General features: G+C 59.7%; 3 protein-coding genes across 6 annotated transcripts in view; 1 reads left to right on the plus strand and 2 right to left on the minus strand.

Annotated features, from left to right (window-relative positions):
• Positions 1-6368: 6368 nt before the first annotated feature.
• FGFR4 (fibroblast growth factor receptor 4) lies at positions 6369-13292 on the minus strand. Of its 4 annotated transcripts, XM_050311869.1 has the most exons (18): positions 12966-13292; positions 12496-12602; positions 11285-11554; positions 11090-11179; positions 10769-10935; positions 10560-10683; positions 10083-10273; positions 9844-9982; positions 9568-9761; positions 9192-9337; positions 8817-8938; positions 8607-8717; positions 8289-8479; positions 7760-7882; positions 7614-7684; positions 7218-7355; positions 7045-7150; positions 6369-6957 (listed from the first exon to the last, which is right to left on the minus strand). In XM_050311869.1, the coding sequence occupies exons 2-18, from the start codon at positions 12566-12568 to the stop codon at positions 6820-6822; spliced, it is 2394 nt and encodes a 797-aa protein (XP_050167826.1). In that variant the 5' UTR covers positions 12569-12602; positions 12966-13292; the 3' UTR covers positions 6369-6819. The 4 variants fall into 4 exon arrangements, with proteins under 4 accessions (XP_050167826.1, XP_050167830.1, XP_050167828.1 ...); XM_050311873.1 differs by lacking the exon at positions 11285-11554 and having other exon boundaries at positions 12966-13289; XM_050311871.1 differs by lacking the exon at positions 12966-13292 and having other exon boundaries at positions 12496-12957.
• Positions 12576-25050, plus strand: part of UIMC1 (ubiquitin interaction motif containing 1) — a 52489-nt gene continuing 40014 nt past the window's right edge. The window contains exon 1 of the mRNA XM_050311865.1: positions 12576-12696. The gene's annotated coding sequence lies outside the window, so the exon portion shown is untranslated. The remainder of the gene's footprint in view (positions 12697-25050) is intronic.
• ZNF346 (zinc finger protein 346) lies at positions 17153-24914 on the minus strand. Its single transcript, XM_050311874.1, has 7 exons — positions 24837-24914; positions 24561-24664; positions 24366-24461; positions 22403-22553; positions 21254-21493; positions 18726-18819; positions 17153-17463 (listed from the first exon to the last, which is right to left on the minus strand). The coding sequence occupies exons 1-7, from the start codon at positions 24895-24897 to the stop codon at positions 17358-17360; spliced, it is 852 nt and encodes a 283-aa protein (XP_050167831.1). The 5' UTR covers positions 24898-24914; the 3' UTR covers positions 17153-17357.

The following is a 25050-nucleotide window of genomic DNA, read 5'->3' on the forward strand; positions in this document are numbered from 1 at the left end:
TGCCCAAGCACTCCCTCTGCCATGTCTGTGCCTGGCAATGCAGCAACCGTTTCTCCCAGAACCTGCCCCTGAAGGGCCACATCAAGGTCCCTGACCCATTGTCATTTCACTGGTGTGCTGCCACTGTGGAGAGATTGCTATGTTCAGTTGACATCACTCCAGCACACGCACAGAGGGTGGGGTAACTTGGCAGGAAGTTTTGCTTGTGACATGTTTGTACCTCTGAGGTCCCAGCCTGGTGCTCGGCGTGTGGCACCTGACCTGCCATGGGCCTGGTGACCACGTGCTGTGGTGACACGTGGGAGCTGGGACCATGCTGTGCCCAGTGCTGCATGGACTCGGCACTGATTCCCAGTGTCCACGTGGTTCTCCCTGCCCACGCAGAGCTGGGGCACCACCCAGGATGGCTGGGGTCCTTCTGTTTACACCTGAACAGGGCAATACCTCCAGCACAGTCCATCTTCCCCGATGGACTCCAGCAGCAGCAGCCACACCCTGGCACAGCTGGGCGAGGGCCCAGCAGCCAATTTTCCTCCCTTCTCTTTGGAGCAACCTGCCATGCACGTTTCTGCCACGTTCCCAAAATAAAGGTAGTGGTTTATTTATATACCCCCGGGGGCAGGCAGGGCCCTGTGCAGGGCAGAATCACCTGATGTCTCCCCAGAGCTTGGCACCTGAGACTCAGTGAGAGAAGGCTGACCTAGGGGGGAGGTTTAGGGCTGTTTCCAAGCAGCAGAACTGTATCCTGGGTCCTGACTGTCACCAGCTGCCCTCACTCTGCTGATTTTCCACCTCTTAGTGGGAGGGCAAAGAGCCACCTCCAGGACGTGTCCCAGCCTGCTTTTCCCCTGGGAGCCCTCTGCCCATGGCCACATGGCACAGCACATCCCCACGGAACACTGTTGGGCAGGGGCTGTACCACTTGGACAGCGATGCCCAGGCAGCTCTGGGCACCCCAGGCATGTCCGCATTCCTCTGCCCCCATGGCACATCCCTGACAATGTGTCCCAGTGGGGCCCCGCAGCGATCCACCTGCAGCCGTGTGGTTCCTGGCGCAGGGAGGAGGGGAGCAGTGGTAGCAGTAGGATGGCCTCAGACACACGGCCCATCTGCTGTGTCACCCCTTCCCGCGCCATGGCCAGCGGCCGCAGGAAGGGCCCTTTTCCGGCCCGTCTCTTCCGGCGGAGCAGCAGGGAAATGGCATCCCGGCCCCTGCCGCCCGCTCCCGCCCGGATGTGCGGCACCGCGGGCGGCGTGGCCGGCCCTGCCGCCGCGGGGCTTTGTCTGCGGGCTGCGGCGGGAGCGCGGGCGGCCGCGGCCTCCCCTCCGCGGGGTTCGCCCTTACCCCGCACCCCGCGGCCACGGCCACCCCAGCCCAGCGCAGTTCCCCGCGCACGCCGGGTCCCCGCAGCCGGTCGGGCCGGTGGGTGCGGAGCCTCCCGGCACTGCGGGCTCCCTCTGCAGGCACCGGTGCCCGCGCACAGCCCGCACGGTGTCCCCACGGGGACGGCCCGGTGCCCGCGCTCCCAGCGGGAACGCGCATCCCCGGCCCCGCCACGGCCGCTCCCCGCCGCCGCGACGATGCCGAAGGCATCGCGGCCCCTCACCGGGGGCTCCCGTTCGGTCTTCCCGGACAGTGTGAGGGGGTCACAGCCGGCCGGCGGGGAGGCCCTAAACTCAGTGTGGAGGGAGCTGTGTTCCCCGCGGGAGCCGTGGGCAGGGAGGGCTGGCTGCCAGGCGCTCCCGGTGGCGCTTCCGCGGGGGCACTGCGGGGAGGCCATGGACGGCGGGGGCCTCAGGGGGAACGCGGCCCCGAGGGGCAGCACCAGGGTCGTGCTCAAAGGGCCGGGGGCGGTGGCTGGGAGCGGTGGCCGTGGGGCTGGAGCACGGCCGAGCGTGGGCGAAAGGGTTAAGGAGTCGCAGCGGGCAGGGGGAGGGCTGGCCCGGCCGGGGGAGAGGAAGGAAGCAGAGGAGGAGAGGAGCGGAGAGCATCCTGCCCGAAGGGTTTGCCGGAGGCCCCTTTCCCCCAGGAAGCGGCTTGCGGGGCTTGAAACCACAGGGATGGAGCGGAGGGAGCCGGGGCTGCCGGCGGGGCTCAGGCCTGTTCTGTGCCCGCAGGCACGGCTGCCCCGGGCCGGTGTGCCTGGCGCGGGGGCTGCTCCCCTTGCCGGGGTGGCCCCGGCTTTCCGGGCCTCTCATCTCATAGTCCCCGGGCCGTGCTGCTCCCATGGCCCCCCGAAACCTTTGGGGGAGGGCAGCCCAGGGTCATACAAGGGCGTTGGGTACAGGCCACGAGCTGCAGGGGCCAGCAGACATCACTGCTGAGCAACCTTGCGTGGAAGAGCTGTCGCTGGGCTGGTGTCACCTGGAGGCCAGTCCCCGCGCAGCAGCCATGTGCAAGCATGGGGATAATCCCTGAGGGCCCGAGGCCCAGGGTGCCTGCCTGGGTGCTGCAGCTACTCTCAGGGACCTTCCTGTACCCCCAGCCCCTCAGGCTGCCCCCAGTCCCCAGCTCAGGGAGTGTGCAGGGCCCCCAGCCCTGGTCAGCGAGGCTGAGCCCACGCTGGGCTTTGTTCCACCCACCCAAGGTAGAACCAGGTTCACCAAGCTCTCATGCCTATGGGGTGTCCTTCCCGCACTGGTCCTGTCACTCGGAGGGACACAAACGGGATACACACGGGGACACGGCACAGCTCTGCAGCCCAATCCCCTGCCCCGCCCCAATCCCAGCCCCATCCATCTGCGTGGGTGATGGAGAGCAGAGCCAGGAAACATTCCCATGCCGCAGCCCATTTTTCCCAGGCGCTTTTGTCACCCTTCCAACACAGTCTCTGGGCTGTCCCGCCGCGAAGGCCACTGTCACAAGCCGAAAGGCGGGGGTGGCGCCCGCCCGCTCCCGTCTGCCCGCCCCGCGCAGCTGCTCCCGCCGGCCGGGAGATGGGGCTGAGAGCCCACGGCTTCCCGCAGCACCGGCGGCAGGGACGGGGGCTGCGGGCTGGGGGGACCGCAGCGCCTCGCTGGCACCCTCAGCTTGGCCTGCCCGGCTGGGGCTGGAGGTCCGCAGCAGTGCTGGGGGCGCGGGGTGCGTGAAGAGGCGTGCGGGGTGAATGTGCATGTTTGTGCACTGGTGTACATGTGTGTGCATGGAAGGGGAGTGCGTGGGGGGTGTATGTGTGTGGACGGGAGTTTTGTGTACGACGTAGTGTGTGTGCGTGGCTGGATGCGTGCATGGGGTGGGGGGTGTCTGTGCGTGGGGCGTGTGCCTGAGGGGCGTGTGCGGGGTGTAGGGGCGTCGTGTATGGATGGGGGCTTCTGACATGGGGGTATGGGGGGGTTTGGGTGCGTGCCTACATCTGCGTGTGAGGTGTCCCTGGATGCAGGAACTGCAGTGGGATCCAGTGAGGACAGGCCCCTGCCTCAGCCTCTACCCCCACCTGGGGGTGCCACGGGCCCCTTTTCCCTGCCTGCTGGCCCAAAGGGGCCCTTCCCTCCCCTTCCCTGCCTGAGCGCATGAAGCACAGGCACAGAACAATGACAGGCAGGTCGTGGAACAGCGTGTATGGCAGGCAGGAGCAGACAGAGGGGTAGTGCCAGCTCCCCTCCTGCCAGTGGGGGAGACAGCAGACTGGTGCCTTTCAGCCCCCCCAAACTCATCCTTCCCTGCCCGGGGGCAGAGGCTTTCTGCATCTCACAGAAACCAGATTCTCCCCGGAGATAAAATCCTGTCGCCTTTGTTTTGGGGAAAAAAGACAACAGCAGCTCCTGGCCAAACAAGAGAGTCGTTAAGCTAAAGAATCTCCGGGGAGGGACTGGGAGCCACATCCCGGAGCTGGAATGAGGAATCAGCTGGTGTCCTGGCCTCTGGGGTGCTGCCTCCACCAGGGCCCAGCATTCCTCCCGGGACCGGAACCATACCCATCAGGATTCAGCATTCCTCCAAGGACTATAGCATCTCCACAAGGACTCCGCACTCCCCCTAAACCAGAGCCACTTTCTCGAGGGCTCAGCATTACCCCAGGACCACAGCATCCCACCAGGACTACAGCATCTCCCGAGAACCAGAGCATCCCCCAGTGACCCCCCCCCCGCCCCCCCAGGGACCACAGCATCCCATGTAGGACCAGCAGCGCAGGGGCGTGCCTGCGAAGATTCTCAGCCCCACCGACACCCCACATTCCATAGGGACCCACAGACAGGTCCCAGCAACATGCCAGAGGAACCTGCAGCTCCCTGGTGGGCAGGTTCTGGTGGGGCACAGCCAGGCAGGGAGTGGTGCCAGGGCCTGGGGACAGGCGGCGGAGCTGGGGGTGGGGGTGTGTGGGAACGCTGCCTCAGGAAACCAGCAGGATTTACTGGGCTACACGCTAAATCCCCCTCACAAAAGGGGCCTGTTCGTGCGGACAGGATGCTGGTGGCTCAGCCACACTTGTTTGGCCAGCAGAGCCTGGCGGATTAAGGACAATTGGTTCAGCCCTGACAGAAAATACCAGGAATGTTAAACAATAAAAACTGCCTCCAGTTGTCGTGGGGCTGCAGGCTGCCCCGGGCTGCCTCCCTGCCCAGCCATGGCCCCAGCTGCCCCATGCCTGGCAGAGCTGGTTCTGGCACAGCCCATGCACTCACTGCTGCAGCTCTGGGGAGTTCACTGGGGGATGTGGTGCCTGGGGATGGGGTATGGGCCATCCCCCTGGGCTGGGACAGCAGGTGGGCACAGTGATGGGCACTGCCAGGCCCCTGAAAGTATCTCTGGGCTGCACTGGTGGGGACTGGGCTGTGGGGAGAAGGCACTGCCTGCACCTGCAGCAAGTCACTAAGTGAGAAAGGACAGAGTGAGGCTGTGGCAGGAGGTGGCAGGTCCCTGCTCACAATGTCTCCTTGTGCCCCCTCCACCTGGCATTAAAGATTAGCAAACCCACCTACACCTCAGCCTGTGAAAGAGGCTGTGGCCCTGTTTTCCAGGGAATGAGCAGTGCAGGGTGAGCAAGAACTACCTGCCCCCTGTGCTGTCCCCTGCATGGAGACTCCAGTCTGGAGGGAGGTAGGGGCAAGCTGAGTGCAGCCCCCTGGGGTTCAGCCCCCTGTCCATGCACCCATCCGTGTTCAGTCCCAGTCCCAGTTGGGATCTGGGCAGTCCCCGTGGGCAGACTGGGCAGTTTGCCCTTCAGGGTGTGAATGCCCCATTCAGGGCTGTGCAAAATGCATTGGTTCTGGCACATTATCGGACAGCTGGGATCCTTCCCAGGCAGGCAGGCTGCCGGGACAGGCAGGTTTCACACCTGCCAGGGGGCTGTCTGCCTCCGCTGGCCGTGCTGGAATGGGGGGCTGGCTCCAGCAGAGAGGGGAGCAGGGCTGGGGATGGAGGCTGCAAGCATGTCAGTGGGGCTGGGATCCCCCCAGCAGCCCTGCGAGGGCCTGTGACACAGAGGGAACCCCAGGATGCCAGGCTCCCCAGCGCATACAATGCACAACAGGCACAGCACCCACAGCTGAGCCGAGTCGCACAGTCTGTGCCCCTTAAGATCCCAGACCCCAGCACCATCGCAGCAGCAGGCAGGAGTCCCTTTCCAGCTGCTCCAGGCCCAGGTCCTGCCCCAAAGCACCTGCCAGTTGCCATCCCCTTGGGCTGGTTTGAGGTAGGCTGTGCCAGAGCGCCAGCTTCCAGGGTGGGAGAGCCAGCTTCCAGGCTGGGGGGCTGTGAGGGCAGCTGGGAGCTGGAGGAGGAAACCAGATCCTGGGGCTAACGGCCGGCAAAGCCCAGCCCTAGATGAAACCCTAGACCCAGGGAGTGGGCTGGCAGGAGGGGGTGAGACAGCTGCAGCCCTCCCTGCCCACGCTGCTGTCATTGATGGGCACCACGGGGCAGTGGGGAGCAAAGAAGGTATCAGAGAGCAGAGCCAGGGCTGGAGACCTCCAACTTGTGTTCCCAGGGGTGAGGGGGCTTTGGGGAGACAATGCAGAGCCCATAACTCACTTTTATCTGAAGTGCTGGGGCTGGCCTGGGCAGGGGGAATGCAGGGGTCCCAGTGCACAGGGCTGGGCCCCAGAGCACTTTCCCAGCCTGGGAGCTGCGGCAGTTGGGGGATCGGTTTCAGGGCGATGCTGGTAGCGGAGTTCACGGTGGCTTAGTGCAGCAGTGGCTAATGGGGAACAGATGCGAGGGTGCTTTGTGCCGGAGCGGGCCTGGAGGCACAGGAGTGGGGACATCGCTTCCTGCACCTGTGGCACTGCCTCCGTGTCCCTCTGGAATGGTCACAGACCCCTGCGCTGGCTGGGGTGAGCAGGCAGGGAGGAGGCAGCCCCGACCTGCCTTCCTAGCTTATGCAAGCCCTTTGCCCCCTAGGAGCAGCCCAGAAACTGCGCTCTTGGGGTCTATTCCAAAAAAATAATTTATCAGGTTGATATTTCACGTACATAAATATTCATCTCTGTGGCTATGTACAGATGCAGCAGGAGCCCAGCAGCTGTGGGGCTCCCACCCAGAGACACTTCCACCAAAGCACTGGCCAAAGCCCATCTCCCTGGACAATGCCATGGGCATCCCACACAGTTCCCACCTGGACAGGATCTAGCTCCCACTGCCAAACAATACCAGGCAGGTCTCATCCAGGACTGATGGCTCAGTGCCCAAACGGAGCCAGGAGAGAGGGACACCCTGGCCCAGCATTGCAGCTCAGGGCCCTGCCTGCCCACTGCTCACCCCAGACAAAGCAGGGAACCTCCTGGGGAGCCTTGCAGCTTTCAGAGCCAGAAACCTGGACCTGCTCCCTGCAAGGGCAGAGGCAGCCTTGGCATCACCCTTCCCTGCCTGCCCTTAAGTTCTCACGCTGGGTAGGAGAAGAGGCGCGGAGCCAGGGGCAGAGGGTCGTGGGTGAAGACGGAGTCGTCGGAGGAGCAGGAGCTGGCCGTGTCCTCGCAGGAGGGTGAGTACTGCTCGAAGGGCATGGAGAGGTCCAGGTACTGCAGGGAGGGATGGTGCCATCACCACCAGTGCTGTCAGTGCCCACGCTGCCCACCCCCACACCCAGCAGACCCCCCACCTCTCACCTCCTCCGAAACAGCTGCCAGTATCTTGTCCAGCCCCTCCACGAGCTGCTTGAAGGTGGGGCGCTGCGAGGGCACGGCGTGCCAGCACTCCCGCATCAGCATGTACCTGGGGGGCAAGCGGTGTTAGTGGGGTCTCACTGTGCCCCCTGCCTGCCCACCTGGCCAGTACTCACAGCTCGTGGGTGCAGTTAGATGGCCGGTCCATGCGGTGCCCCTCCTTCAGCAGCTTGAAAAGCTCCTCCACAGGGATGCCGGGGTATGGGGAGCCCCCCAGAGTGAAGATCTCCCACATCAGGATACCGAAGGACCACCTAGGATCACACATGGCAAAGAGGGGGAGTCAGCCATGTTCAAGGGTGCTTCCTCAGCTTGCCCCCCTCTGCACCCTGCAGTGCTGTGGGAGCTGGGATGGCAGAGGGTGGCATCACCTTGGGGGAAGATGTGCCCCACTGCTGCTGTCCCCATGGACCATCTCCATCCTACTCATGGGGACCCTCCACTATGTGCATAATTCCACAGTGCTGCCTTGTCCCACACAGACAACACACCCTCATTCCCCCGGGACTCACACATCGCTCTGGTGGGTGTAGACACGGTCGAACAGGGCCTCTGGTGCCATCCACTTCACTGGCAGGCGACCCTATGAGAGCAACCCCCTGCTCAGATCAGCCCTGGCTGGGGGTCCCTGTGCCCGTCTCCCAGGACCCCCACTCACATTGCTGGTTTTCTTGTAGTAGTCGATGTCATGGACATCTCTGGCCAAGCCAAAGTCAGCGATCTTCATCACACTCTCTGCTGTCACCAGCACGTTACGGGCAGCCAGGTCACGGTGGATGCACTGTTGGGGGGGAACCGTTGCCCACAGGGGTGTGAGAGGGTGGCTCCAGCTCTGTATGTCCCCTCCACACACCCAGAGATTCTGTTTCCCTCCCACACATCCCCCAGCACTTCTGCAGTGGTGGGGCCACCCCCTCATCAGGCTTTCTGCAGTGACAGGTGCATTGCAGGGACACAAACAGTCCCTGGGAGGTGGGTCAGGCTTTGAGCCCCACATTTCTAGGGAGATACTGCCTTGAGCTTTGCTGGATGGGGCTGGTAGGTTCTGGACAGCTTGTGGGAAGGGGCGGGGCTCCCTCTCCACAGGGACAGCAGGTTTACTGGGGACACACCACTCCTCTGTCACCACCATGCTCTCCCCAGCTGTGCCCAGCACAAGCAGCCTGCATGCGCTGTGCCAGACCTACCCGCTTCGACTCCAGGTACTCCATGCCACGGGCCACCTGGTAGACGCAGGAGACCAGGTCCTTGAAGGAGAGCTGCTCCTCAGGCATTGCCGTGACGTCGAAAGCATAGTCGGGTGTCGGGGGGCGGCGGGCACGGAGGTACTCGCGCAGGTTGCCCTTTGCAGCAAACTCCACAATCACGTACAGTGGCCCTGGGAAGGGCAGCCACTAATTCAGCTCCTGCCCTGTCCCTTCCCAGTTGGCCACTGTCCCCAACAGCCCCCATCCCCTGGTCCTACTCCATGCCCTGTCTGAACCCTGCCCGCACAGGCCCCTCACCGTCCTGCGTGCAGACTCCCAGGAGGTTGATGATGTTCTTGTGTTTGTCCATGAGCTTCATCATCTCCATCTCAGATATGAGGTCAGCCAGGTCCTTGTCAGTGGCATTGTCTGGGGAAGGAGGGCAGTGTCACCATGCCAGCTGGGTGGCACTCCAGCCTGGCACTGATGCCACCTCTGTTCCCGGGACACTGGCACAGGAGTCATTACCTTTCAGCATTTTGACAGCCACGGTGACGGCTCTGTCTGGCCGGTCTCTGTCGATCCCATAAGCCTCTGCCCGCACCACCTGGCCAAAGCAGCCTTCCCCCAGGGGCTTCCCCAACACCAGCCTGGCAGGGACAGGCAGAACCGTGAGGGACCACAGGGAGGGCCCCACTCCCCACCACCACATGGATGAACCCTGAGGGGCAGAGGCAGTGTGACTGCCCCTCTCCGTCCAAGCTGAATCCCAGTGCCCTAGGGTACAGAGGTACTGAGGTGTCTGGTGGTAGCCAGAGACCTCCCCATCTGTCACCCACATGCTGCTGTCCCCAGGACAGCTGGGGGAACAGCCCCCAGTCCCTGCCCCACATGGCATCGTACTTGTCTCGGGGGAACTCCCACTTGGCATCAAGGGGCAGGTCCAGCTCCATGACACCAGCCAGCATCGGGGCACAGCTGGAGGAGAGACGAGTGACGCGCATCAGGGATGTGCTGGACTTCCCGGAGGAGCTGGAGTCCAGGGAGAACTGTGGAGACCAAGGGACCTCAGCTATCCTGCCCCATGTTCCAGGGCCAAAGAGAGTCCCAACAGTGCTGCACAGAGGCCCTCACTTGGAGCCATAGGAGGCAATGGGGAGGGGCAGCCCCAAGGCTGGCAGCAGGGTAAGGTGTGACAGGTACAAGTGGCACTTGTGGAGCCAGTTGGTCACCAAGGTCCGTCCCCCTGTGCCCACAGGGCTCCAGCTCATCAACCCACCTGTCGGATGAGTGGGAATTTGGAGAGCTTGTGGACTGCCATGGGCTCCAGGTGCTGCTTGCTTGACTGAGTCTGCATCCGGCACAGCACCACAATGATGATGGCCATGGCCACAGCCAGTGAGCCCGAGGTGTAGATGATGATATCCGTGTACTTGGCCTCAGGGGCTTCAGCTTCCCGCACCAGCTCCTCCTCTGGAGGGAGTGAATGAATTGGCCTGAGGCACGGCCTCTGCGTGCTGGTGTTCAAGACCCCACGCCAGCACCCCCTCCCTACCTGGCAGGACAGTGAGCCAGGCAGACTGGTAGGAGAGGCCGATGGAGTTCCCTGCCAGGCAGGTGTACTCGCCAGCATCCTCCACGGAGACATTGCGCAGGTACAGCACCTCCACCTCAGAGCTGTTGATGTCTGCAGTCTGACAGGGAGTGGGATGGATGGTCAGCATCCCTCTTCCTAGGGGGGCTCTGTGCACCCCTGTCACCACTTTAGGGTGGGTGCTTCCAGCCCTTTTTTACCTTGAGCACTTGCACGTAGGGGACCCCGTCAGGACCGTAGTTGCTGCCATTCACCTCGATGTGCTTCAGCCACTGGATGTGGGGCTGGGCATCACTGTAGACCTTGCAGAAGAACTCCACATCGCTGCCCACCAGGGCTGTGGTGTTGGCGGGCAGCCCAGCCTGCAAGATGGGCCTGTGTGGGGACCTCTCTGTGCAGAGGGAGCAGAGTGGTGTCACTAACACGGTGGCCAGAGCAGGGGCTCCTTTCTCTCCATCCTCTACACCCACCATGGAGCCACAGAGAGCCCTTTCCCAGCCCTACAGCAGACCAGTGCAACACGAGCCTGGTCTCCATCCCACGTCCCTGGGGTGCAAGGGACATGTGGGCTGCACCAGAGAGAAGCCATAAAGCTCCTCCACTCCTGTCCCCTGACCCCGAACCCTCTGCCTGGCGTGGCGGGAGCCTGGACCGGTGCTGTGTCGAGGAGCCCTCACCCAGCACATCCAGGAGGTAGCTGTAGCGGATGCTGCCAAACCTGTTTTCCACCAGGCAAGTGTAGTTGCCGCGGTCAGAGGGCACCACACTCTCCATCACCAGGCTCCAGTGCTGGTGCCGGAGCTGCAGGGGGGAAGATAAGGCAGAAAGGTGAGATGGGGGAGTTGGATCCCAGGAGGGGAGGTGTGATGGGGGAGCTGGCCCATACCCGGATGCCCCCAATGCGGTGCTCCCCCCGGAACTCGCGTCCGTTCTTGAACCAGCGGATGCTGGGGCTGGGGCTGCCCGAGGCCGGGCAGCGGAACTTCACTGTGTTCCCCGCAGGGACTGCATACAGCTTCTTGTCCATCCGGTGTGGGTGAGTCCAGTAAGGAGCTGTGGACATGTGGGATGTACAGTGGGAGGCGGCCAAAGGGCAGCAAAGGGGCTGCTCCCAGCCGCCTGTGCTGGGAGCGGGAGGCAGTAGTGCCCCATGCCCCTGGTTCTGCCCCAGCTGCCCTTTTCTGCAGTGCCCTGGCATGGCACTGACCTCTGGGCACATAGATGGGCTCCTCATTTCGGTCTCCATGGGGACTGTCCCCATCACTATCTTCATCATCATCACCAGATGCCAGGGAGTCTGCAAAAGGAAAGGGACTGAGAGGGACATCCCTGCCTGCAGGGCCGGGTGGGCAGTGGCTGCCTTGCTGCCCTGGGGGTTGCTGGGCAATGCCAGGGCCCCTACCCACAACGGAGATGGTGAAATTGCGCAGGATCTCCCCAGTCCCCCGTGCCCGGCACACGTAGAGCCCTGAGTCCTCATAGGCAACCTCCGAAATCTCCAGCAGACTCTGCCGGAGATGGATGCGACCTCCCGAGACAAGAGGCCGAGACTCCTTGTACCAGACCACACTGGCACCACTCTGGTTTGCATCACAGTACAGCTTCAGCACATTGCCCGGGTCCAGCAGGACATGTTCTTCTTCTGACTCCAGCAATGGGCTCTCAAATAGCTCTGGAGAGACACGGTGAGTGCCCACCCTGGTACTCACCCCTCCCAGGACCACACCACATGCCCCCCCCAGTGCAGAGAACTTGTGGTGTGACACAGCCTGGTGCCCAGCTCTGCCACCCCGAGGCGGGTGAGGGCTGGACTCTGCCCTAGGGCACTGGGACATGCTTTCCCCAGCGGCATGTCCCTGTCCAAGGCCACACATGGCACCATCCTTCCACCACTCCCAGTGGCGCAGGTGCTCCAGCCCATTCTGCTTCACTCAACACAGCACCAAACCCACCCAGCCACCCATCCTTGGACCTTCACGTGCCCCAGGCACGGCTGGGACCCCTATGCCTGGCTGTCCCCGGAGATGCCCAGGCTGGCAGCAGGGCCCTGCCTGCCCATTGCCAGCAGCAGCGTGTGCACATGAAGGGCAGAAATCACCCGGCTGCCAGAACAGCAATACCAGTGCAACCCGACTGCCCTCGTGCAGTGGCCTGGGGGTCACAAGTGCGTCCCCAGCCCTCTGTATGGCCAGTACGGGTGGGATGTGGGGTAGCTAGGCCTCTAGTCCCCTGGGACACGTCCTCCTCCCCTACCCACCCCGGCGAGGCACTGACCGCACCTCACACAGAACTGCCACAGCCCATGGCAGTCACGCCACCCCGCTCTGCCACGCGTATCCACCGAGCGAGCCAAGCCTCCGCGGCACAGGGACAGCCTGTCTGGAGCCACCCCTGCTCCTCCCAGCCTCCACACCTCCTCTTCGGTCCCCGTGCCATGTCCCCGGCTCCCGCCAGCCCAACCCCGCAGGCAGAGTGCTGGGGCTGCGTGCCCAGGGCGAGCACTCGCACCCCCAACCCTGGGATCGCTGCCCATCTGGGATGGGGAAAGTATTCAGAAAGCAGCCCCCCGCCTCCCACCACTACCCGGCCCCGCTTCGCCCCCCGTAACCGTACCTGGCTCCATCGCCTTTCCCCGGGCAGCCGCCGCCAGCAGCAGCCCTGCCACGACCTGTAAAAGGGGCCGCATCTTCCAGGCCCCCCCGGCGAGGGGGGGTTCCACCCTGCGGGACAGGCAGGGCCGGGTGAGTGGATCAGGGGCGAGCAGCCCCCTCCCGTCCCGGGGCACCGGGGAGCAGCGGCGCACGGCGAGAGTGGGTGAGCATGGAGGGGAGGCAGAGAACGGGTGTCCCCGGGCAGTTTGAGATCCCTTCCAGCGCCTCCCGCCCTTGGGAGTGGGCACGGAGAGGGGGGAACACCCCGTTTGGGTGCCGGGAACACGACCCCTCCTGCCACGGGCAGCCCCGTCAGGGCGCTGGAGGTGGTTAACCGGGGGAGGGGGGGACCGTGGAGATTCCAGGAAGGGGGGGGAAATGTCCCGGGTGGGGGATCCCGAATAGTCCCGAAGGTGAGGGTCGCGTTGTTACCGGTGGTGACGGACTCTCGCGCCGGAGCCGCCCGCGCTGCGCGGAGAGGGCACGGGCAAAGTCCGGGGGCAGCGGGCTCAGCGCCGCCGCGCCCTGCACCGCGGCCCCATGGCGGCAGGACCGGGGACGGCTCTGGCTCCAGCTGCAGGCAGCGCTGGGGCTCGCTCCGGGCTGGCTCCCGCCCCGCTCTGCCGCCGCCGCGGGGGCGCGGGCACTTTGTAGGGGTGCGCTCGGGTTACAGCGGCCCCGCCCGGAGCGCTGGGGAGGCGCGGGGAGGGGGGGGGACGGGGACCGGCCCCGCTCCTCCGGCTCCTCTGCAAACCAACCCGCGGCCGGGCTGGGCGGATAGTGAGGGGTTGCACCGACCCCGGACCCCCCCGCAACAGCTAGAGGCGGCCCCCGGGCCCCGCCGCGGCACCATCCCCCGGAGGGTGGGAACGCTTGGGACTGCAAAACACCCGGGGCTGCTCCCCGTGCCATCTCCCAGGCAGACCCCATCTGCGTGGAGAGCAGCAGATGGGTCGGGGGGGGGCAAGGCCACCCCCGTTTCGCCCCGTGGCACCCCAGTTGCTGGGAGCGGGACCACCTCGGCCCCGGGATGCCGAGGGCGCGCCCGATAGCAGTGCCCGCCGGCGACTGCCCTGGCCGGGCTGAGCGCGGAGCGTTGCTGGGTACCCGGCAGCCCGCACGCTAATTGCGCCGTAATTAGTTGTAGCGTTATCGCTGCCAGTGCCATAAAGCGGCTGTGACCCTCATTAGAAGCCCATAACGGAGCGTCATAAAACACCGAGAGGCTGCGAGCCAGCGTTGGAGTGGCCTAATCCGACCCATAAACACTATGTCCTCACCTTCCCCGTGCCACTGCCTGTGCCGGGGTGGGCAGACCCAACCCTGCCCAGGCCATGCTGCCCACCTGCCCACGCAGGACCCTTGGGCACTAGGGGATGCCTGGCCTCACACACTGACCTGGTGTGGTCCCCAGTCACACCTTCCCCTGAGCATCCTGCTGCCAGCAAGGGGGGTGTCCCCAGTACATGGCCAGGGTCTGGTCCTAGCGTTGCTCTCTATCGCTGCATCACCATCTGATTCACCACCTCTCTGCTTTCCAGCAAGACCTTCCAGGGTCATGCTGAGCTCCATATGCAGCCTTGTCCATGCCTGGTGTGGAGGCTGAGTTTGTGTGAGTGGGACACACTGTCACTGCCACCCCTTACCCTGTAGGGCCACACTGCCGGTGCCAGAGTACAGCCACATCTGTACTGCTCCAGCATGCCAAACCAGCAACTTTCAGCATGACATGGCTTCACTGTGAGGTCTGGTTGGTGCAACGATCTCCCATAGCACTGTTCCCCCATGCTGCTGGGGTGCTGGTCCCCCCCTGGGGTGCAGAGGTGCATAGAGCAGTCCCAGGGGCCAGCAGCTCCCAGCAGCTGTTCATTCCTGCAGACGCGTGAAGCGGACGAGAACATCAATTTCACGGAGCAGCGCCCGCCCCTGCAGAGTTCACAGCGTGCCGGAAGCACAGAAAAATGTTGGGTTCAGCTCAATTCGAACCAAAACCAAATTAAAACCAGAGAGAAGGGGTCATTCCCAGTGCTGGGAACACCAGGGAGAGCTGGGACTCTGGGGAGCTTGTGGGAGCCACAGCCTGGGATGGGCACAGAGAGATCCCCTGTATTCCAGCGTTCCCTGATGCTGGGTGAAAGCAGGGCAAAGAGACCAGTGCTGGCACTTCCATGTCACACCAAGCATCCATGCTGGGCCAGGGCAATGCTGGGCACAGGCTGGGACTTGGTGGGATGGTGCTGTGGGCGGCTGGGAACCCATTGCTTCCCTGCCATGGGGCAGTGCTGGGCTGGGGCTGGCCTGCCTGGCTTGATTTATAACAGCAACTGATGGAAAACAAAAAGCCCTTCACAGCAGCACAGCCCCACTGCCTGCCACCCGCTGCCGGCACCACCATGGCCTCTGCCACGCCAGCAGCTCAACAAGCTGGGATTGTGCCAGCACAGCACCCCTGTCCCAAGCACCCTTCTCTGCTGCTCCTGTCTCCCCAGCTCACGGAATGCTCCCATCACTGTGGCACCAGCAACTCAGATGCAGTGGGGTACCCAGAGAGGGAGTGTCCCCATAGCCCTGCAGATAGGGCAGGGGGACCCACCCTGCCCCATGCCCAACTGGGAGAGGTGAACCCCTGGCCAGAGCCTTGGGCTTGCTTACAAGTGTGGGGCCCCAAGGCAGCGAGCACACACGAGAGGCCAGGCACTGGCGTGCTGGAGCTTCATCCTCCCACCCCTGCCCCTTCCCCCAGGCAGTAAATCATCCCCACTCCTCTCATGAAAGGCCCATGTATGCACTGCCGGTGCAGGGAGCCTGCCTGGTGCCAACAATATTGCTCTTGGAAGGCAGCCGGAGCTGCGGGAACACAGCCGCCCCTTGTGCCTGGCCCCAGCGCTCGCCGACACTCCCGCTGCGGTGGCACCTGCGGCCAGCATGAGCACGCGCGGCACCGCCAGCTCCTGGGAGGCCGGAGCCTGGGGGGCTCTTTCCTCCTGGAAGTTTCTCTTGGCTTCCCCTGAACAGCTGTTGTTTGAGGGGCAGGAGCCCCAGTTCCCTGTACCCCATACGTGTTCAGGGTCCAGGAGCTGAGGCTGAGCAAGCTCATGCCATGTGCTGGGGTGACAGGAACCCCTTGGCAGAGGGAGGGGGCCAGCCCCGGAGCACAGGGGTGAGCCCCAGCACAAGGACTTCCAGCTCCATCCAGCACCACTGGCCACATGGCAGCTTTCAGCCTGGTCACAGTCTGCTGCACTCACATCCGTGGGGACCCACCAAGGCAGGCAGGCAGGGACCAAGGCAGAGGGGTAGCCACTCCAGGCTGGGCAGGGTGCTCTGCATGGGCTGGGTCCTGTGCTGGAGGTGAGCAGGCAGGCTCAGGGCAATGATTCCCACCAGGCCCTAGTCTTGCCTGCCCAACCTTATCTCTTGCTGGGAGGGACTGATGGAGCAACCCAGCTTGGTTAAGGTTTAACCAGGCAGAACTTGGCAAACATGAACCTGCTGCTCCCTCTCAGGAGCCAAGAATGTGAGGCCCAGCACAGGGGCTGCAAGACAGGGACACTGAGGTCCTGGGCTTTGGCCACAGCATGGCACAGGAGCACCCACAGACTGGGACAGCGAGGGCTGAGTGAGAAAAATGTGGGGTGGGGGTGGCCTGGTAGCAGAACAGGCAGTGCCATGTCTCATCCCTGCTACAGTCCTGTTACCCCTTCCCATCCTGGCTGTTTGGGGAATGCTGATACCACAGGTGGCACAGGGAACAGGGTGCACGGTGCCAGGACGGGTACTGCTCCCCTTGGGAACGTGGCACATGTGCTGGGCTGGGAACCACGGTGCCCACCTGTGGGCCAAGCAAGCAGGAGCTTTGCCTGCCAGCCCTGTTCCCTGTACAGCACTGGGGGCTCGCCCCAGGAGAGCTACAGCCATGACAGGGGGCTGTGAGGTACGAACGGGGCCACCCCAATGCTCCCAGCCCCTAATCACAAGCAGGCGCCCAGCCCTGACTCCACATCTGCACCTGATTTACTTGCTGGAGACAGCGAGGCCACAAGGGATGGCAGCGGTTGGGGCTGCGGCTGGGGCTGTGCTCCCCCCAGCTGAGGGGGAGCCCCGGGGCCCAGCCCTGCAGTTCTGGAGCAGCAGCTGGCCCCACAGAGCTGCTGTGGTGAGGGCAGGGGACTGCGGTGCTTCCATGGTGGACGTGGCTGGCGGGCGGCTCCATGCTCTGCCCCGTGTCTGCCAGCCTGGGAAGCGCTGGGGCTCAGCCCAGGGAGGCAGCCAGAGCCCTGGCCCAGGGCAGGGAGGAGCAGAGCTGGGCCAGCAGCATGCCAGCATCAGGGCACACCTGAGAACAGGGGCCACTCTCTGCCCTCAGCCTCCTCGGGCATATGGGTGACTCTGGCCCCAAGCCTGGCTCTAGCTCCCCTCGTCACACCCGGGTGTGCCCACAGGTGGCTGCTGTCCCTCTGAGAGAAGCCCAGCAGTAGGATGGGCAGCCCTCCAGAGTGGGGACAGGGAGGAGGTGGCCACTACAAGCCTGTTGCCAAACCCTCCTTTACACCAGATACACACTTCCTCTCACACCGCACCCACCTTCACAGGAAGCAATTACACAATGAAAACTACTCTAAAGGGAGTGAAGTATTTGCTGTCTAGCAAGTCTCTTCCAGCTGGATCCTTTTCCTGACAGATTCAGTCCTCGTTCTGCTCAACGAGTGCATACAGGAGGGTAGGGTTTTGCTTATCCAGAGGGATAATGAAACCGTTGTGGGCTGGCAAAGGATGTGCGTTCTGGGGCCACCGACAACTCCAAGAACAGTGCTGCAACTTGCTCTAGAAGTCTTGGCTGAAGTAACTGTAGCCTCCTGGGGCAGTTGACTCTTCCCGGACATACTGCTGCGGTGGGAACGGTCCGACAACCGGCACTGCTCCTGGCATCCTGCACATCGAAGGGAGCAAGAGAAAACACAGGAAAAAAAGGAAACAATCACAAATGCTCTGAAATGTGCCAGCTGCAATCACTGCTCAGCAGGCACGGCTGTCAGCGGAGCAACAGCCCACTGCAGCCAAGGCAACAACTTGCCAGAAAACCTTCCAAGTGCATCCTTGCCCTCCGTGCCTGTGTGTAAACAGACACCTTTAGCATGGCAGAATTAGCCACAGCACAGCTCAAGGACTGCTAAAGAGCTCGCATTACAAAGCAAGCATCCTGCCTCTCTGCAGGCTGCAGGAGCTGGAACATGACTGCATGGCTGAATCCAGAGCAGCTTTCTGAAAAGTGGCTGCAACATCGGTGTCCTTAAAGGGAACATTCACGTGTATGTGCTGGGAACATCCTCAATGTTATCTCTCTAGAATGGGATACTTCCTATTCACTGATTTAGCTGTGCTGTTGGAGAGCTGAAACTTTTCTGGGATGAAGGATGGAGCACAAGTCTTCCAATCAAGTACTCCAGAGAGCCGACCATGGGGCTGTTATTTCATAGACAGGCAACAAGAGACCCCAGTTTTCTTCCTGAGCCCTTTGGGAAATTTGGTTACGAGCCTGTCCTTCCTTGAGGTAGGGTTTCCTAATACCTCTTTCTTCTAAGAAGCTTTCTAAGCAACCCAGGTTCATTATTGTGAATCATTATTCACCTCTTTTAGTGAAGGCTCTTAAATTAGAGATCTGAACTTTGACAGTGTCCAGAATAAGTATTTTTGGTATTAATCACCTGGCAAACCGATGTTTTTCAATTAATCGTATATGCAGGGGATGCCATTATTTAACTTGCCAGCTGTGAGAGCGAATTCAGGAACATAGTCCAGGTTTCTGGAGCATGCTGACTCTATGCCAAATTTTACAACAAGCAACCCCAAGGGAGATTAGAATGGCAAGCAGATCTCCACTGAGCCAGTTCTTAATTAAATTAAAACCTCACTTGTTAAGAGAAACCATGTTTAATGGGTGTTAGGCTCACTGCAAATGTCTGTGCTGAGATGAACTATCAGGAACCAAAAGAAACTGGAAGCAGCACAGCCGGGCTGTCTGCAGAGGGAGCTGCTGGAGCAGTGTCAGGACACACAGCGCCTGCACAGACCCTGCTGTTCTGCTTGGAAGTCAGCTGGAGATATGCGTTCAAAACCGCATTTTAGGTTATATTTAGGCCATTGATTTGAACAGCGAGACTGGAAACACACTTAGACAAGAATGTTACTTACTGATTCTTGTGTTTGAAGCCACTGATGTGAGCTTGGTACTGCTCTATGGAGTTCAGCACTATGTTACATGTGCTGCAGGGGTAGCCCTTCCCGGCTGAAACAGACAGCAATGTTAGCACACGCAGCCAAACCCCGTGCCTGACTTAGAAACAAGCGAGACAATCAATCACTCACATGTTGAACAACCCTACACAAAGACAAATTTAACAAGTCAACAGTCTGACCAGGCAGGGAGGTCACACAATCCCACTACCCCACCGTGTATCAGCCAGTCACTGTGAGGGAATCATTAAGACAAAAAAACGTTCCTGAAGAGAACATGGGTTTGTTCATCATTAACAACAAAGACACATTCCCTGTGAATAGTTCACAGTATCAGACACAGTAAAAGTCTCAGCATTAGGACCCCAACCCTAATGCTATATTGCCTTTGCAACTCCATTTTTTTCCCACATTCTCACTTCTCCTGATCTGGAAATCTCATAACAGAGAACGAGGGACATACTGAATTTGTAAGCTCATAGCGTTTCAATAAAAAAAACAGCCAGAGGAGATTACACCCAATGTCCAGCTCCACAATGCAGCATTCTGCTAAGCCTTGCTGAGGTGCCAACTGAGGATATTAAGCTCTGTCCTCAAGCAGTTTGGTTACAGTCAGCGGATCAGTTAACTGCCAGGAAAAAAAAAAGTTTCCAACAATAGTTGTACTAGACAGGATCAATGGTTTTGTGTAACATGACAACTCCAGCTGGACTGGAAGTTCAGGAGGTCACAGATACTAAACAGGCAAGCATGGCAGCACAGGATTCTCTATCAGGGAAAAATTCAGGCAGTTGTCCTCAAGACATTAAGCATTCCTGAATTTTGGCTCACTGGGGAAGGGCTCTGCCCAGGAGTCCCACAGGGAAAACTTTTCATTAAGGTGAAAGAGGACATGGATCCCAAGGGTGCAGAGCAGCAAATCACGGAGTGGGAAGCACAACACAGGATGCAACAGACACTTCCCCATGTGGCTGCTGCACCTCAGAGATTCTAGACTCCAGTCTGGATCTGGATCTGGGCAGGAAAGGCCAGAGGAGCCAATACAGCCTCAGGTCTGCTTCCCTGCACCACCAAGGTCAAGATCTCTCTGTTGCCAAATCCAGCCAACAGGTGTGTGCATGAAGTTGTCTAAACTGCACTCCTGTACCCCAAACTTCTGGTTCCCAGAGGACTTTAAGCAGACAAACACCTCAGTGTTGCACTGCAAAGAACACATCTTTACCTCTGCCAGCCAAGTCCCAGCAGAGTTTAGGGACAGGTGTGGCTGTTGGCACACAGAGATGGGCAAAGCCAGCCCAGCCCATCAACCCCCAATTACAGCCCAGGCTCTGAAACTCTCCAGAACAGCTGAAGTGCCCTGGAGATGTGTCTCTATGTACTCCGGTTCTGCTGGCACTTCCTGGGACACATCAATCACATGGGCAAGGGCACTGCCCACCTACCCAGCCTGCCCGGGCCGGGGCTCCTGCTGCTGTCAGCACCTGAGTCACACTCAAGTGGAACCATTCATCAGACCCCACTAATTAGGTGCAGAGCAGATGGGTAACACGAGATACTGAGCACCTTCTCCATCTCCCACAATGTGGGAGAGAACATTACTTGGCTAATTGAGCCTCATTTGTCATAAGTGCTACCGGTATCTAAAGGTGGCCTGCAAAGAATTAGAATAATTAATCTTCTGCTTGTGTGGGTTTTTACGACAGAGAAAGAAGCCCTTGATGAAGATTTTAAGATGACTTGTCTGCTTCTTATTTACCTTGAGAATCCAGCAGGCACTAAGACTTCCTGGTCCAACAGAAGGCTGCTGCGAGGAACAAGGGAGTTTTCCTAATGCTTTTACTGGACTTCGAGGGCTTTCATCACGTACAAGTGCTCATAAGCAGCAGATCATAAACCAAAAGAGTTTTAACTGTCTGCCCGAAGTTCCTCCTTAATAGCTCTGCTTTTTTTTTTTTCCCCACATTCCTGCTTGCTCCAGAGAGAGCTGCATTAGTTCATCAGATGGAAGTGCCCACACAGAGGCAGAAAAGCATTCAGGGAGAAATCTCTCTGGCTTTCATGTGCTTTGAAGCAGCAGGTGCAGTTAAACCTATTCCTTCCATCTTTGGCTAGTCCCCCCCAAAGACGATTTTTAAGCATCAAATGCCACTTTCATCTTTCCATTTTGGATGCAATCACCTAACTAGAAACAGTACTGGCCAAAATCCCTGGATTATCCGCACAGAGAATAAAAAGGACACGTCCCCGATTAAACAACATCACAAAACATAACCCAAAGCTTGTCATGAGTAGCAACAGCCTAAAACATCTGCTGCTGCAGGGTTACAACCAAATCAATCTTATGGTGTATAATCAAGTTCCTCATCATGAGCATTTCTCCCCTGCTCCCTCCACACAGACTCTCTTGTCCAAAGGCCTGTCAGACATTCTGTTGCTCTCCCACCCTGCTCTCCAGCTGGTTATCAGCCTCCCTGCTGAGAACTCACCCATGAAGGACGATGCAGGTGCGTCAGGGGTTCGGCCATAGCGCGCCATCAGCTTGTGTTTGGTCTCTTGTTTTCTGTGTTTCTTGCCTACATAGTGCTGTTTTGCCATAAGGGGGTTGTTGAAAGTGGCATGGCAGAGGCTACAGAACTTGTCTGGGTCAGTAATGTCCTTGTTCTCTTCGTTAGAAGATGCAGTAGAGGTGGGGAGAGCAGCAGGGTGTTTCTGGGGGGGCACCGCTTCTGTCGGGTGGATCCAAACTCTTGGTCAGTAACAGAACTCAGAGGTACAAACCAGTCACTTTATTTCCCCTAAACTCACATTGAAACTCATTACCTGTTATACCTAAACCCCAAACCTAGACAATGTAAGACACCTTGATAAATTCACCATGCTCCTACCTCTTCCCGTAATGCCGCAGAATTTAAAAATGTGGTAAGATAAGTCAGAGTAGGCCAGGAAAACTTTCAGGGTTTAAAAAATCCAACAGATTTGCATATTCCTCCTTAACATAAGCATGACTGTATTCAAGAAACACTGGGTACGAATGAGTTCCACCTGCTGTTACCATTCCCCAGCCAGAACATGGGCACAAACCCCTAAACAGCAAAGGCAGTGGGTTTCTGGAAGCACCGTGCAGCTGCAGGAGTTGATTGTGAATTGAGTTCATGAGGAGTCTTGCCTGAGAGACAGCATGAACAGGACTATGTCTGACGCAGTGAATCCACCCAGGGAACTGGCTTCCCGTGTGAGGGAGAAACCTGCAGCCTCTCACTATGCAGTGCCGAAGACCAGAGCAACAAACCTTCTAGGGATCAGAGAGCTCTTCTCGTGCCAAAAGCAAAAGCACGCACCAGACTGCTCAGGGCACATCCACCCCTTCCTGCAGGCTCCTGTCTTACCCAAAAGCAAAGGCTCCAAAGAACTAAAACATCCAGCTGCATTTCTCCCAAACAAAGCAAACCAAAAATCCACACAACTTTTTTGCCCGCCGAGCAGGCTGTCAGAGCCGGGTCTGTGGACATGCGCTGCTGGCCTCCTCTATTTCATAGCAAAGCGCACTCACACCCTCACAAAAGCTTACACTTGGGGTGCAACAAACCTCTCAACAGCCCCTCCAGACAATGCAAAGGTGCTGCAGACACTCATACCTTCTGCTTTGGGGGCCTGCTGCTTCATGTTCTTGGCATGAGTCTTGCCCAAGTAGTGAGACGTTGCCACGGCTGGAGAGGAGAAGGTCATGTTGCAGATGGGACAACACTTGTTCCTGTCCTCCCCATTGCTGCCTTCCTGCTTGCTGTCCTGTGCACAGAGAACCGCAGAGCAGCTGAGGCCAAGAGGGACCTCTGCAGCTCACCCCATCCAGCCTCCTGGTTATGAGGAGAAACACTATGGTTTGGGGGTCTGACAAAAGGCTGTGAGAAGAAACGCTACAACTTCAGAGTCTAAGAGAAGGTAGCCAGAGCCACTTGGGTGCTAAGAAGTGTGACTGAGTAGGACTTCCACGATGCAGCATCATCCTCTCTCTCACTGCTGAGTGTTCTCGCACCAGATTACCGTTTTTAAACCTGCTGGCAAACACTCTGGGTAGAGGCCACCCTGGCCTGTTTGGGTCAAGGACGTGGTTAAATGTGTGGCTGCCAAAACTGGACCAGGCAGCCTCATCCCCTGCAAGGTGTGAACTGAGCAGCACAAACATCACTATCAGCCGGGTCATCTGCAACAGGACTCCAGCGGCGCAGGGAGCGCCAGGCAGTTCCCAGCCTGACACTGTGTGCGAAGGCATCCGCCGTTATCCCCACCTCCCTGCAAACGCCAGAGTCAGGGATTAGAGCTGCAGCAATCACAAAAGTAGAATCTCTTCCCCAAGGGAGTCACGGGGCAGACAGATGGCTGAACGGAACATAGGGCCTTTACTGACCAACAGGCTTCAGCTACTGACTGAGGGAACCTATAGAAGTAAAACAAGGATTGCTCTGGGAAGAGAATTCCTGTGGATGGTGAACCCAACGTGCTCTGTGTGATGTTATGCAACAATACTCCTCACAAGCTGTTGCTCCTATTTTTTCTCTGCCGTTTCAAGCAAGACTATCAAAAAAAGGTAACATGCATTTGTTTAAATGGGGAAGAAATACTCACAGAGGCTGTTCAAGTTGGGAGGGCAGCAAGAGCTGGGACAAAGGCTGGTGAAACACCTGCCATTGAGCTCCTCAGTTCTCACAATGTCCTTTCTGAGTCTTTTCCTCATTCACTCCCAAGGCTGTTAAACAGCAGGTCCTGCTGTGCCGTATTCAGCCCTGAGGGGTCCTGCACTCACAGGATGGGTCAGGTTGGAAGGGACCACAGTGGGTCATCTGGTTCCACCTTTCTACTCAAGCAAGGTCATCCCAGAGCACGTGGCACCAGACTGCATCCAGACTGTTCTGGGATATCTCCTGTGAGGGAGACTCCACACCCTCTCTGGACAATCTGTTCCAGTGCTCAGTCACTGCACAGGAATGAAGCTCTTCCTCACGTTCAGGTAGAACTTTCTGTGCATCAGCTTCTGCCTGTTGCTTTTTGTCCTATTGCTGGACAACCCTGAGTAGAGCCTGGTCCATCCTCTCACACTATCTGGTCCTATCCTCCTCTCAGACACTTCACAGAATCACAGAATCATTAGGGTTGAAACAGGTCTCTGAAATCATCAAGTCCAACCTGTGACTGATCCCCACCTTGTCAACCAGAACAGCGCACTGAGTGCCACATCCAGTCGTTCCTCAAACACCTCCAGGGATGGTGACTCCATCACCTCCCTGGGCAGCCCCTTCCAATGCCTGACAACCCCTTCCATGAAGAAATTCTTCTTGATGTCCCATCTGAACCTCCCCTGGCACAGCTTGAGGCCTTTTCCTCCTGTTCTTTTCTGGTTGCCCGGGAGAAGAGGCTGATCCCAACCTGGCTACCACCTCCTGCCAGAGAGTTGCAGAGAGCAATAAAGTCTAAACTGCCTCCTTTTCTCCAGGCTGAGCCCCTCCAGCTCCTTCAGCCACTCCTCACGACTTATCATCCACACTTTTACAGTCACTGATTTACAGATCTTACCGACTGACAGCAATCAAGTCCCCCTCTCACCTGTTTCGCTTCCAGCTTCATCTTCTTCCCGTGGGCGCCCTCCTCCCCGCCGTGGATGGACAGGTACCGCCTCACCTTGTTGGCGTGTTTCTTGCTCTGGGGAAAGCAGAGAAAGCCCCGCTCTGTGTCCCGCCGTGCCCAGGAGTTGGGGGGGGGGGCAGGCTGGGGCGGGGGGGATGCTCCCCGTTCTTTTACCTGGTAATGCGCTAAGCGCTGCGACTCGGAGATGAGCAGGGCGCTGCACACCTTACACTGCGCCTCAGTGAAGATGTGTCCGTTCTCCCGGATCAGCCGCTCCACTGTGGGGTGGGGGAGATGGGGGGGGGGGCACAGAACGGGGGCGTCAGTGGCCCGGTCGGGACCCCGCGAGGTGCGGGGCGGCCCGGACAGGGCCGCCCCGCACCTCGCGGGGTCCGACCGGGCTGCAGGGAACCTCGTGGGGCCCGGCCACCCCCGGTCCCGCCGCCTCACCCGCCTCTTTGCCCACCAGCGGCCCCACAGCGTCCCCGTTGCTACCGTCCCCGTCCGCCATGGCCGCCGTCGCCGCCTCACGCTGTTCTCGCGAGAGCCCCCTCCGCGCCTAGCAACGGCGGGGCGGCCTCCCGCGAGAGCGCCGCGCCCGTCGGGGGGACGCGGCGGCGGCCATGTTGGTTGTGGGCATAAGTAAAAGGGCGCGGCACGCTAG

Source organism: Myiozetetes cayanensis, unplaced genomic scaffold (genome assembly GCF_022539395.1).
Source record: "Myiozetetes cayanensis isolate MyiCay16 unplaced genomic scaffold, myiCay2020 scf17, whole genome shotgun sequence".
In the NCBI taxonomy this organism is placed as follows: domain Eukaryota; kingdom Metazoa; phylum Chordata; class Aves; order Passeriformes; family Tyrannidae; genus Myiozetetes; species Myiozetetes cayanensis.